Source organism: Labeo rohita, chromosome 13, assembly GCF_022985175.1.
Source record: "Labeo rohita strain BAU-BD-2019 chromosome 13, IGBB_LRoh.1.0, whole genome shotgun sequence".
Taxonomy (NCBI): Eukaryota; Metazoa; Chordata; class Actinopteri; order Cypriniformes; family Cyprinidae; genus Labeo; species Labeo rohita.
The window spans coordinates 5991839-6006596 of record NC_066881.1 but is presented as its reverse complement, the minus strand read 5'-3'; the positions used below and the strand labels follow the sequence as shown (position 1 = coordinate 6006596).

General features: G+C 36.3%; 1 protein-coding gene across 1 annotated transcript in view; it reads right to left on the bottom strand.

Annotated features, from left to right (window-relative positions):
- The window catches only part of ppp2r5d (protein phosphatase 2, regulatory subunit B', delta), a 58045-nt gene extending 43289 nt beyond the window's left edge, over nucleotides 1-14756 (bottom strand). Inside the window, exons 1-3 of the mRNA XM_051125800.1 lie at nucleotides 14611-14756; nucleotides 13766-13849; nucleotides 7939-8110 (exon numbers count right to left, since the gene is read on the bottom strand). Coding sequence (XP_050981757.1) covers nucleotides 7939-8110; nucleotides 13766-13849; nucleotides 14611-14637 — 283 coding nt within the window. The 5' untranslated portion in view covers nucleotides 14638-14756. The remainder of the gene's footprint in view (nucleotides 1-7938; nucleotides 8111-13765; nucleotides 13850-14610) is intronic.
- Between the last annotated feature and the right edge of the window lie 2 nt (nucleotides 14757-14758).

Sequence of the window (14758 nt, the reverse complement as noted above, 5' to 3'; positions counted from 1 at the left end):
TCTAAATGATACCAGCCAAGGAAAAAGGTCTTATCTAGTGAAACAATTGACTATTTATTTATTTATTTATTTTTTTATTTTTTTTTGAAAAATAAAAATTTGTATACTTTAAGCACAAAAGCTTGCGTAGCACAGGCTCTGGGATGCACGTTCACGACGCTACAAATCACATCTAAGTTCACTGTCTATGTAATTCCATCTTAACTTCAGAATCATCCAACATTGTTGTACCTTTTTGTTTGTAAACAGCGTTTGACTTACTTGCACTTCCTTAGTCTTTGCGTGTTCGCTTTGTAACCACTGGGTCTGTAGTTGCGCGTGACCTTTCGCATCCCAGAGCCTGTGCTACACAAGCTTTTGTGCTTAAAAAGTATACAATATTTTCCAAAAAAAATGGCAGATTGTTTCGCTAGATAAGACCCTTCTTCCTCGGCTGTGATCCTTTACAGCCCTTTGAAGCTGCATTTAAACTACATTTTGGAAGTTCAAAATTGGGGCACCAATGAAGTAAATTGTTGTTCTGGAAGTGGAGTTCTCCTTTCACAAATGTTTCTTTGTGAACTCAGCATGAACTGCATTTCCATTACCCTTCAAATTGCACAAACTGAATGAAAATGCGTCAATTTCGCAAAAACTCCCATACATCACAAAAAAGTTTTTACACTCACATGAGGTGGTTTTTTTACTCACATGAGGTGGTTTTTTCAGGCAATTCAGTGCAAAGCTGCACTGAAAACTTTTTTCCCCCTCGCATTTACAGGTCACATGGCTTATGTAAAAGATCATGTGATCATTCTTCAATGTACTATAACTTACAAGAAACACTTCATGGGCGTCCTCAAGTATAAAGGGCTTTCCCTGCCATTAATGCTAAGAGTACACTGCACACGTCTACGTAGGGCTGGACAATTAATCAAAGAAATTGCAACCAAAAGTCAGAACCTCTAACCAACGTAATTTTCCCATGTCCCTTAAAAACATAATACTGTGTGTGTAGTCGGCGCTATAGAGACATGTATGACCGCTGTGTTTCCGTTTTTGCAGCATCTCGCATGTGAGTGACACGTTAAATGAATTTAAACTTTTAAACGCAGCGTCGCTCATCAATGTCAGTTCCAAAACAGTGAACCAATCAGAGGACCCCAGAGGCAGGGCAAGCACTGCAAGCTTTTACAATAACAGGTTGGCATGTTGGCACGGCAACTTTGTATTTGATGGCAACATGGCAGAGTAGGCATTATGCGCTGCGCTTTTTCATTCCTGAGCAAAGCATCTTGCGTTTTAAAAGGCGGTCACACACCGGAATGAGAAGCGCAGTGCTGCCCCACGTTTAGAACACCTCGTACAACAAGTACAGCACAACGTAGCTGGGCAAGTGGACAGATGGCGAATGGCACTGCCGGTGTGCATCCACTCATAGAAAATACTAATTATAAAGACATGGCGTTACAGTGTGCGACCACCTTTAGACTCAAAGGCGTGTTTTGTTTGAATGGCCAGTAAGACCCTAGAATATTAATAAATATATGCACATATAGAGTGACAAGACAAGATCACTGAGAGAGTGCCATGCTTTTTCTCTTAATCAGCAGTGTTTTATTTACATTCACTATGTAAAACATTTGTTTACAGGAGATGCAAATTATTTAAAATAATATTCATTTACAAGAGATAGTTATTTTCTACTTTTCACATGACAATATTTTAAAAGTATTTTGTTTGCTGATTTTTTTTTTAACTTTTGACATGGCAATATTCATTTGTTTTGTTTGCAAAAAATTAAAAGCTGTTTTCTAGTTTTTAGGAAACTTGCATTTTACAATAAAACTGAATTGTGATGTCTTCATTTCAAGCAAGCTTTGATTTTAATTGTTTGAAACATTTAACAAATAACCATATATAGTTTGTTTTCTTTAATTATTTTAAAATCACAAAGAAATGTCCTTTTTATTAGAACAAAAATATCCCACCTTTAATAGTAGTGAGTATATTTACAGTGCAAACCTTTATTTAAAAAAAAAAAAAAAAAAAAAAAAAAAAAAAAAAAAAAGGGAGGCTAATAAAAAATAATTACAAAAATAAAACAATCGTTCAATAACCGTGATCAAGGTAAAGTTTTCAATTAATCGAGAAAATTAATCAATTAATCGAGGTTTTGATTTTAGGTTATATCTCCCAGCCCTACATCTAGGGCACGTTACAGCTCCGATATGGCCACCGGAGCTGATCACGGCCACTCTAATTAATGCTTATATTTATACCAGCCATGCACATTTCTTTAGCGGCTCTCCACGTTGCTTCTGTAAAGATACACGCATACCCCTCTTTTTTAGTTACATATAGCCAAAATCCCGCCAAAATCTGTTGCCACGACTTATCGCAAGAGGAAAAAAAATTACAATTCAGTCACATAACATCAGTTAATTGAAATAATTATTTTGCAATACTTTATCGACATTTATAAAATATTGCCAATGTTTTGTTCAAATCTATAATGGAAACTGTGTCTTATTTACAAAACAAAATGCTCTGACCAATCCTCAGACACAATCTGGGATACTATCAAAAATAAACCTGTTCCTTATGCTGGGATTCTTCTGATATCTGTACAAGAACGCGAACAAGCTGTTTAAACCAAACACGTCAAAGCAAATGTTCATTCACTCCATTTGTCCTATTAAAGACAGATCTAAACAAGCCGTTTTTGGAGCTTGATTAAATAAATGCTTAGTTTATAATGAGGAGGACGTTTTTACCTTATATGCCAAAAAATCAATGCAAATTTGATTTATCATGTCATGACCCCTTTAATTAATAAAGCTATAAGTTTAGCAAACACTGGTGTATTTTATTCTTGTGCAGCCATAACATCAAAAAGCAAAAAGCCACACAAGGCTGTAAAAACAGTTATTTTACCAAGGGTCTTAAGCACTAAAGGTTCACCCAAAAATGTAAATTCAAAAGCTTAGTAAAACAAAAGTAAATTTTTTTTTATGCTCAAGTTATCCTAGGTTTAAATTTCTTCTGCAAAAATTCTTCAGCAGCCAGAGTGATGGTCTGGTCTTTCATGCCTCACACAATGAGCTGTCTTTCTACTGCACGAACGTCTGTATGGTATACTGAGATCATGCTGCTGCAGGCAATCACCACATGATACACAATGTTCTTCACAAAACTGTGAAAATATAAGCAAGTACTCATTTGAAAGCCTGTTGAAATATGTTATCTCGATACTTACGTAACCCACTTATGTTGGAAAACAGAGAGCAGAGCTCACCGAGAATTGATCTACTTGCACACACAGCCAAAATACATGCATAAATAAATTATGCATGCTGTCGTCTGCATTCTCTCTCTACCTGTATCAACTTTTAGTCCACTGATGTATTTCAAATCATTAAGTCTTCATTTATAATGAATATTACTTCTTCCTGCATACCCATTTAAAACACACGAGTAACAAGTACTTTAGGTACAAACTCAATACTAAAAAAAATGTTGTAGACTGTCAAAATGTCACTGACGTATACATTTGCCATCCAAATTGGCATCATGACATATACCGAAGCAAAATCACTAATTTCAATGGAATTCCTAGACAAACACTGAGCTAGTGTGGCTTAGTTCTCACACAAAGACAGGAAAGGGGAGATCTCCATGTTTCCTCTGTTTGTTTGGCATGTGGACATCCAGAGACAGTGCCAGACCACTAGAAACAGCGTTGCCTGGGCCAGAAACAAACACACAGAGACATTGTTCTGATGCATACATCTGTTTGGCACCCCGCATAGAAAGGTGAATACGTGTAATGGTTAAGGCTCCACAAGAACGCTCATGACGCATTATGAAACCCAGAGTATTTTAAGACACTGTGTGGCTAATCGGGACCATTGTTGTAGCATGAACATGCACAACATCAGAACTAAAACACATTGCAACAGTGACTGCAGCAATTACTTCTACCACAAGGGAAAACATTTCGAACCAAACTGGTGTTTCACATCATCGTAATAATAGAAACTGTAAACTGAAGCTCTTTCAAGAGCAAGTCTTCTTGAAAAGACAGCATCATTTTTCTAGTTACGAAACTATGGGGACTGACATTTAACAGCCTTTCTCAGGGTACTGCTACTTGGCAAGAGTGGAGTTTAGGTGCAGGTCAAGAGACCGTGAAAAACCGTGGTTTAACTCACAAAACTTTATATAAATGTAACTCTGCTTTTCATTTATTTGTTAAAGCACACTTTAAGCACTCCTTCAATGCCACAGCAAAAACTACTAGTCCAACTAAGAAAGTTCAATAATGATTAAAGTCAAATGAACAGAAAAAAAAACAAATACACAACTTAAACACATTGATAAACACAATATAACAGAGTTATAAGGTGTAACAGTAGTATTCTAGCACTGAAATGTAAAATAACACTGCATAGTGTTCACTCTATAAATTAAATATAGATTAATCTTTGTTGAAGCTGTGCTTTGTTGTTTAATTAACATTAATGACACAGACAGAAGCAGGTATTTACAGGATGCTGTCCCTTTAAGACCCGATGAACAGGTCTAATATAATGAAACGCATGTTTATGAACATCATTGTCAGGACAATTTTATGTGTATGTGTATCAGGGCTGTCATGATTCCTCAATTCAATTCAAGTGCTAGATTTTAAAAAATCCTTGACTGCATGTCGAGTAATTGGCAAAATACCAAAAGTGGTGCATTTCATGGACGAGAATCTATGAAACCCATTATTAGACCGTTTTCCAGGGCTGCTCGATATATTAAACATTTAAAAATCATGATAAAGCATAATGCTATAGTGAATTCACAAATGCTACAGTTAAATTAAATAAATATATGCTACAGTTTAAATTAAATAAATATATGCGTGCATCACAGGTTTAATAAATGCTTTAAATTTAATTTAGAGTGTCTCAAACTCTCTAAATATTGCTGTGAGTCTGGGTTTTTTATAATGTTCAAACAGGTATGTACTTGTAAAGTCTATGTTTTTACGTCCACATATTTAAGACATTACAGTGGCTGTGGCATTTCTGTCATAAAGATATGGCCAAATATTAAAGATTATTTGGACATTTGAAACTGTAATCATTTAAAACAAGAACTGTGTAAAAACAGAGTGTCTCAAACATTTGTTATAGGTCATTTGTGATGTGTAATATACATTAGCTCTATTGTTTAAAACACATTATGTATGTTAACAGTTTTGTTCAATAAAACCATAAGATTACTTGCTTTTGATACTTTATTTTAACTAATAATTATTAAGTAATATTTTTTGAAGGCTATTATTCACTTAGGAATATTTTTTTTACTACAAAAAATAAATAAATTACATATGGTCGCATTAACTGAAAATTGTCCGTCATTGACAGAATTTTTCCAGTAACGGAAAACTCTGAAGGCCATCCGTCATTTTGACAGATTACAATGAGGGTGATCTATTGTAAATTGTAGCTGTAATTCCTACCCCTGTCCAGTTGGTGGCGAGTGCACTCCAGTCTGGCAGCAAAGCAGGGTATCCAGAACAAAAACGAAACTGTCACGAATGTTTTCCTATGCATTTGATTACGCTCAGGCGAGTACACAGAAGCTACAACGCTCTATCACGCCACAATAAAGAGCACCAAAACTGTATTTACTGCTTGAATTTCATAACGAAATGGACAGAATTTGAAATTTGAGACTTTGTTTCATATCAAAAGTAACACAAAGCCTAGCCTATTGCTGGGATTTAAGAATCGATATTGGTTCATTAAAATGAGTGTCTATTAAAATCGAGAAAAATATATTTTTTTAATTAATTATTTTATTTATTTGTTTGTTTACCCAGCTCTAGCTTTTTTGTTTTGTTTTTTTTGTTTGTTTTTTAACACTGCGCTGTCATCCTGTAGGTTCATGATCAAAAATGAAAATGTCAACAAAAATAAAAGCAATTAAATGTGTTATTCTAATTAAAATATGAAAATTAAAATGACGGGAAATAATACATCATAACTGAATTTTTACGACCCTGTCCAACAAAACGACAGACAATGTTTAAGTCTAGCGCAACCTCTGAGATATATCTGATTACTCAATTTATCAGAATAATCAACTGATTACTCAATTACCAACACAATCGTTAGTGACAGCCCTAATGTGTGTGTGTCTCTTCAAGAGCGCAAGGAGACGCACAGGAAGAATCAACTCTGTGTTTGCGTGCTTTTTAAAACGTGTGGCTGTGCGCACAGAAAACAGTTCGCAAGTACCAAACTGAGTTATCCTTTGCTGTTTCTTGGTATGAAATGGTTTAAAATCTGAAAAATGTGTAAACTGGCAAGACAAAACACATGCTAATGATAAACTTTGACTCTATAATAGTTAGACTTTGCAATTAATCTGCAACAACTCGATTATCCCATGCGTGCCAAACTATGGGGCCTGGTCAGTTCGGATCACGGGTGAACTACGATCCGTTTAACCCCTAGAGACGATCTCTCTAAATGTGCTGATCATGTGTGGAAAATGACTGGTTCAGCTCTACGGCCTCAGAGTGCTGTCACCACTGCTCAAAACCACTGATGTGCATCACAGATAGCCTGTTCTACACTTAGTCCGTGGAAAAAAAAAAAAAAAATTAAATAAGGCTTTAAAGGACTGAAAATACATCACCTTCATGTGACCACAACATCTGCAACTAAAAATAAGTGTGCGCAAACTAAAATGCATTCAGGAGCACATGTGCAAAAGTTAAAGCACATGTGAAAAAATCTTATATTTCTTTAAAGGTATAAAAAACATCTTAACTATCATTATAAGAGGTCTTGGGGAGATGCACGTTGCATGTTCAGGATGTATATGTGAGTGCGTAGAAAAAAAATAAGCATCTATCTCCTGTCTATCAATCAATCGTTCCACAACAGCAGTTTTCAGCTATATTTGCAAGTGTTGAAGTGTCAACTATTTTGGGCTACCAACATGTGTAACACAATGACGCGCTAAATGATGTATGCCAGGGGTGTCCAAAGTTGGAGCCAAACTCTGCAGGACAGTGAGCGACTCTGCACACAAAGTCACAAAAATCAGAGCCCCTCCCTTTGGTAAATTTTAATTAGAAGTGGTCAGGAAGAATTTGAGACATTTTCTCATTCTCAACGGCCACCTGAGATGGTATTAATTTCAAATGCAAACATGAGCTAATTAAATGAAAACAGCACAGTAGCTACATGGTGCTGAATACATTAATCAAACCCTATGCTTTCTAGGAATAATCCACATTAGATTCTTAGAAACGGGCGGCAAGTAACAGGCTTGATTAGACTGTAGATTAGACTGTAACTCTCTAAACTGTGAGCCGTGGCAAGGTTTCACTGTCCTACTTAGTGCAGACACTTGCACTGCTGATCCAATTACCGTCTATGAGTTGTCATGTGCTCAAACTCCCTGCGTGGCCAGACAGGAAGGACTCTCCCTGACTGAGACTGTGTCGGTATGCCATGACCATGGGAACAATAGAGAGAAAGACTAAGAAAGACCATCCCATGATGAGAAATGCCAAGAAAGCTCTCAATATTTACTCCTAATGTATATATAATTAGTAGACCTATAAATAATTCCACAATTACTAAATACAGTTTGAAACAGAAATATTTTAAGACCAAATGTACTATTTCTAATGTATCTATTCTGAAAAATACTTGATATGTCTTTCCTTAAAAAAAAAAAAAGCTCCATCTGCTACAGTAACAGGCTAAGAAAATTATTCAGGGGTCATGTGAGGATGCCCTCCAACAGTTAACACAATTAGCACCATTCACTGTGATATGTACACAGAAACAGATCACTTGATTACTTCCAAGAAATCATCAACAAAGTAAGACAAACTGTGAGCGATGACTGTTCGAGCTATGTTCTGTTTAAAGTCATTTCTACCTTTGAGGGCGGGAAGCTTCTGCAGTTCCCGGTTCTTGCTGAGGTTGAATCGTGACGAACTCTGTCGACGCTCCTTCTTTACAATCTGAGGCCCACCTGAGTACTTAATTTTGTTGAGCTGAGTGGGAGGTGGAGTGCTGTTGCTCGGACGCTTGCTGGCTGTCTGCTGGGCCTGGGGGAAGAAAAAAAAAACACAAATGTTCTGAATCAAAATGGGCACATTTTGCCACAGCACCACTTTTGGCCACAGAAGGTGTGACCTCCTGATGGCAAACACAATAGATAAGACAAAATACTGCAGCAAAGAGGAAAAAGGTAATCCTGCTAGTCAGAGGCAAGGGAAAATTCTCATTCTGGAAAGCATTTTGTTGGAAAAATATTTGGATATACCCATCAATGCTAGATGAGTCATCAATATTTTTGGTCTGCTTTCTCGGAAGAGAAGGACTATGAATTTTAAATGTGTGTATCTACTAAAAGCAAACGGTCAACTTTAGAAGTACAATAGCATATAAACAGCCTTAAAGATAATACAGTAAAACCACACATAATTTACTGGCTCTTTAAAACAGCTTCACTGTCTATAAAGTGCACCAGTTAAGTTTCTACATCTCTCCCGGTGTTTCTCTAGATCAACAGGTATCTTCTATGCTTTGAATTGCATTCGATTAGTTTAGTTTGCTCTTTTATATGGGCCATTCTACAGAAATGGTTCAAAGTCAAAGCTGGAAACATCTTGATCATATTGTCTTTTTCCACAAATTTTGTGTGCAATTTTATATGTACACATTTCAGTTACTGTGCAGTTAATTCTCTTATTGTTTTTTCAGAAAGTTTTATATATATATATAAATACAGGGGTTGGACAGTGAAACTGAAACACCTGGGTTTAGACCACAATTAGTATGGTGTTTGGCCTCCTTTTGCAGCCAATACAGCATTATTTCATCTTGGGAATGACAAATACAAGTCCTGCACAGTAGCCAGAAGGATTTTGAGCCATTCCTTTCGCAGAACAGTGGCCAGGTCACTATGTGATGTTGGTGTATGAAAACATTTCCTGACTCGCTCCTCCAAAACACCCCAAAGTGGCTCAATAATATTCAGATCTGGTGACTGTGCAGGCCATGGGAGATGTTTAACTTTACTTTCATGTTCATCAAATCACTCTTGTCACCAGTCTTGCTGTGTGTATTGGTGCATTATCATCCTAATACACGGCACCACCTTCAGGGTACAATGTTTGAGCTATTGGGTGCACATAGTCAACCTTCACACTCTGCTCTTATTGGTGGAATGTGCGATCAGTAAAGACTGGCCACCAGGCTGCATAAATATAGCCATGAAACCTCCAACACTATATTGGCCAGTGTTTCAGTTTCATTGTCCAACCCCTGTGTATATATATATATATATATATATATATATATATATATATATATATATATAATATTATATTACATTATATTTTTAATAAGAAAGGCTATATTAACTTAAGATTTTACATCCAATTTTTTTTTTGTAAAAGATATAAAGTTGATCATACTGATTTCAAAGTTAAGAATTCATTAGTTTGAATACACATTGAACCAAACACTATCATAACACCTTAGTTGATAATTCAATATACTTTATTTTTGACAAAACATCCCATGTTTTCGGTAGTGACAGTACTGTTTTGGTAGTGACCGCATCACATTACAGAATTTAAACTCACATACTAACACACTACTAAAACACACCAAAATATTACAAATTAGCATGAATGTACCAAAATTATATTTCCACCAAATTAAAGAGTTTTTTTGTCCCTACCGAAACAATGATGCCATGGTTTGGTTGTGACTGTTATGTTAGGGAATAACACTCAAAAAAGTTGCACACAGATTTTTCAAACGTTTGAACACATTTACCACAAAATGATGGGCCTATCTACTCACCATATAGCTATGAGAGAGAGTGGCAAATTAATATTTCCGGATCATAAATGTAGGGGTGTAGTTGAAATCAGCTTCAGCCAATGGACTAAAACATACACGGTTTCGGTAGTGACATGAAAATGCAGGACACTTTTTTTTTCTTTTTTTTTTTTTTTACATGAAGTTTTATGATTTATAAAGAAAACATAAAATATAATATATATATATATATATATATATATATATATATATATATATATATATATATATATATATATATATATATAATTTTTTAAAAACAACAATGGAATAAAATCCAAAAATTTAGGGGTTGAGGACAGCCACCTCCCAACTGAAAGTACCCACTAAATGCTAATTTTATATATAATAAGCTTACTGATATTTTAAATATTATTGTGGGTTTCAATAGATAATAGAAGGATCTTAGTATACATCTAATTTTTGAATACCTAAATGCATTTTAAATGTTTTGGCTGTGGGACAGCTGACAGCAGTTTGCACCAATTCTGTAGAATAGCCAATATACATATGAAAACTTGTTCTTGCATATCTTCATTATACATCATAACTGATTTACAATGTTATTAGAAAGTAACTACCAAACAACAACAACATAAATTTAAGTCAGCTAACTGCATTACACCTCACTTGGAAGCAGCTGACTGCAATATAATATTGAGCTCTAGTTAAATATATATAAAGAAATAATTGAGATAAACAGCTTCATGTGAGATCTATCTATTCAGTCTCTGTCTGTAATATGGAAAATGGACTAATCAGTACGGACTAATCAAGTCAATATGAAAAACAAAAGAACAAATTAGAGCAGAAAGGTCATTAATAATTAAAGGAGAAGTTCACTTCCAGAACAAAAAGTTACACATAATTTTACTCACCCCCTTGTCATCCAAGATGTTCCTGTCTTTCTTTCTTCAGTCATAAAGAAATTATGTTTCTTGAGGAAAATGTTTCAGAAATGTTCTCCATATAATGGACTTCTATGTTGCTTGTGAGTTTAAACTTTCAAAACGCAGTTTAAATGCAGCTTCTAACGGCTTCACAATCCCAGCTGAGAAATAAGGGTCTTATCTAACGATTGGGTATTTTCTAAAAAAACAAAAAAAAAAACAAATCTACAATTTATATACTTTTAAACCTCAAATGCTCACCTTGTCTAGCTTTGCTCCGCAATCCGGGTCAGTACAGTTTGGGTATGTCTCAAAACTCCCATCTCATTTTCTCCTCCAACTTCAAAATTGTCCTTCATCGCTGTTTTCCCTTTTTTTGATAAGGGCGTTTGATCTTCTCTGCACGTTCACTTTGTAAACACTGGGTCGGTACTTCTGCAGTGATGTAGGATGAGTTTGAAGCTGGAGAAAATGAGATGGGAGTTTTGAGACATACCCTAACTGCGCATGTGCATCACAGAGCACAAGACAAGTATATAAATCGTAATTTTTTTTTAGAAAATAACCAATTGTTTTGATAGATAAGACTCTTCTTCCTCAGCTGGGATTGTTTAGAGCCCTTTGAAGCTTCAATTAAACTGTATTTCGAAAGTTCAAACTCGCAGGCACCATGGAAGTCCACTATGTGGAGAACATTCCTGAAATGTTTTCCTCAAGAAACAATTTCTTCACGACTGAGAAAAAGAAAGACATGAACATCTCGGATGACAAGGGGGTGAGTAAATTATCTATACATTTTTGTTCTGAAAATAAACTTTTTCTTTAAGACTTTGCATTACTCCATTTTTTCATATTGGACATTACTCACAAAATCCATAAGATCATGATATTTACAATAAACTACACTTTGACATCTCTGTTATGGTCTAGTCCAGATGCTATGAGTAACTTAATTTGCCTTTATATCAATGACTCACATTGAACAAAAGTTTAAGTCGTATCCAATGCTAAAACATTGTATGAAACTATTATAACAAAGCAACATACCACATCAGTCAACAATCTGCAAGCAAACTGCCTCCCTAACCCGTGGGAGTTAAAGTCCACAACTAACCTAACCTACATACCTCCTTATTACCATATCTAGATTCAGCCCATATTAAACATTCATGAGTAGCCTGAGCTACACTATCAAATAAATATGCGTCTTCCATATAAGACGAGCGCCACAGAAACCTTTTTAACCATAGGTGAGAAATATAGTTTGACCGCTGTGGGACTGTCCTTTTGTCAAATTGTGTGATAAACCCAGTGTGTAAAACCCAAGGCAGATTATGCAACAACCACCATCTTTTATGACTGTGCAATATACATCGCAGCTAACATAATATTTCAGACACTGTCTGAGCTTCGTGTGAGGCTAAGATTAATTGCAAAGGCAATTAATTGGCCGCCACTGAGAATGTCACACCAAGCTATCCGAGACTGCCAATTTTGTCCTACGACAAAATAAATATTTCACAATCCCTGAAATTAGTCTCAGGCAGCAAAATTAAGGCAAAAATCACAGTGCACACCTGGCTTTAGAAGCATATTGATTAAAAAACAAAGCTGGTCTCTGCATTATAGGAACAGGGAATCAATGCTCAACCACAGTGCAGTAGAAACTGCTAAATGATCAATATGTACGCTTGTGACGTTTCCAAAATGACTATAAGCACCTTCATGGAAAAAGCTTTTATGCATTGAAGGTTTTTAATGAAGAAAAAGCGACACTGTCCAAGCAACAAATGGTATGTGTGTGTGTGTATGTATGTGTGAACAGACTGGCGCTGTGAAACACATGTTGAGGCCTGCCCGTAGCATTGCAAAGCTGGCCTCAGTCACAGGGGTTGCATGACTGAGCCTGACTTAAAAATAGACCAAATCAATAAACTTCACCCGCTGCTACGTCACACGCTCTGCCCGTTGATTCTAGCCGTCAGTATCACTTTGATGAACTTGGCGATATTTCAGTCCCAACAGGGTTCAAGGAGGCAAGCTATTACGTCAGTGCAACCGCACACTTAGAGGGATACACACTTAGAAGTCAATACGTAAATGCATCCAAAATTCATTATCTCGCAAATCACTACTGACGCAAGAAGAAAACAACAACAAAAAAAAAAATGCAGCCAACATTTCCTTCATCGCATTCTTCAAAAGGGTCTAAAAAAACAAGTCTGACTGGATGCGGATGCCACAGCAACTCTTACAAAACAGAGCATTTTTATAGACTTCTTTTATGAACAGACAAACGGTGTAGAAACATTAGTGTAGACATTGTATTTATATAATTTAATAAATAAAAATTCAAAACATTAAACTAAGAAAGGAGACAAATATTGTATTTGGGGCAACTGTGATTGATTGCGCAACTTTATTATACTGTATAAAATACAGTATATTGTTATTCACCTGATCCGTAAGTCTTGTACGGACAGAAAAATATATTTTAAACAACCGCTATTCGATTTAATAACACATACATGGACCTACAATCTAGGCTCATTTTGAGAGAGGATTTGCATTGCTTTATGTAAAAGAACAAAGAACAGCTTTAAGAGTCACTTCAACCCAACTTCTTATTTAATAAAGTAGAAATAGAAATGAAGGTTTGTCTGGAAGCAAGGCAGATATCAAGAGTTTTAACCATCCTCTAAATGAAAGTACACACTTCAGACTTATGCAAAAGTAAACTATGTAACATACAGAATAAAAATCATCAGCACAATCAACAGGAAGTGCAGTGATATTACTATGCATAATGAACGCTGCCTTGCAAAAAGGCTCTGAAATTGAATTTTAGCCTTCTTGTGCCCTGAGGAAAGAAAAAAAGCCTGGCTACAACACTTAGCAAGCAAGTATTTGTGCCAAGTCCACTAGGCAGCCCTACGGTCAAACACAGTATGAGATGTTTTTAAAAACGCTCTTCTTTACCTCTTCTGAATTTTCAGTTCCAGCATCCTTTCCGCCACCGGCGTTACTGTTCTTCGTGCTGCTTTTCGCAGATTTGGTTGGTTCCTGTAATGACCACAAAAGAAAATCTGAGTCACAAATCACAGGAAGCTCTTATTATTTTGATCACTCCTAAAGCAGCCTTTTATCTTGGGGATGGTCTGCATACAAGTGAAATCATGGGCAGGTCATGCTGCAGGGCTGGTATGACAGGTGGTGGCCACCAGCAGCCCAAATGCAACTAGATTTTGAATCATGCTCAAAAACATTGACTGCCTTTTGGTAATGATTTCAGCTCACACCGTCCAGCATCACATACAGAGTGACAAACTTGTCCACTTATATATCGAGCGTTTATATAACGATGCCCACAGCTCATCCACAGCTGAAACATTGACTCATGCAGGGACAGAAGAACATGTTTGCGTGTCCAGCTTATGCTGCAATCTGTCAACTAATACGCCTCTATTCACATATTAACGGCCGATCATAATCTTACTATAGAAAACTGATCTGTAAAGCAAACACCGGGTAAAACAGCTATCGAAGAGCATTCTCTCAAACACATGAGATCCATATTTTAAATACACGTCGCGTTGAGCGAAAGAAAACGATTTCTTGTTATTCAAAAAATCTTGTGAGCACGTAACTGTCAGTATTTTGACTTGAGACGCACAGGCACAAATGCGCCCTTAGCGGGCTAGCGGCTAGCGCGGCCTTCCCTCACAAAAAACACCGCCAGCAAATGCTGCAGAACAACTGTTTTACAAACTGAATTCTCGGACGCATTATTTACACATGTGTTATGATTGTAATCTGTACTTTACCTTCTCTTTTTTAGTTTTATTCGGCATTTTGCAAATGTTGTCTTTAGCCGTGCCTCCGTGATAAGGCTTCCCTTGCACTCGGGCTCTCGCTCACACTGTTACCTCCAGCTCTCCGCGCCCTCCCTTCACCAGCAACGCTCTGATTGGT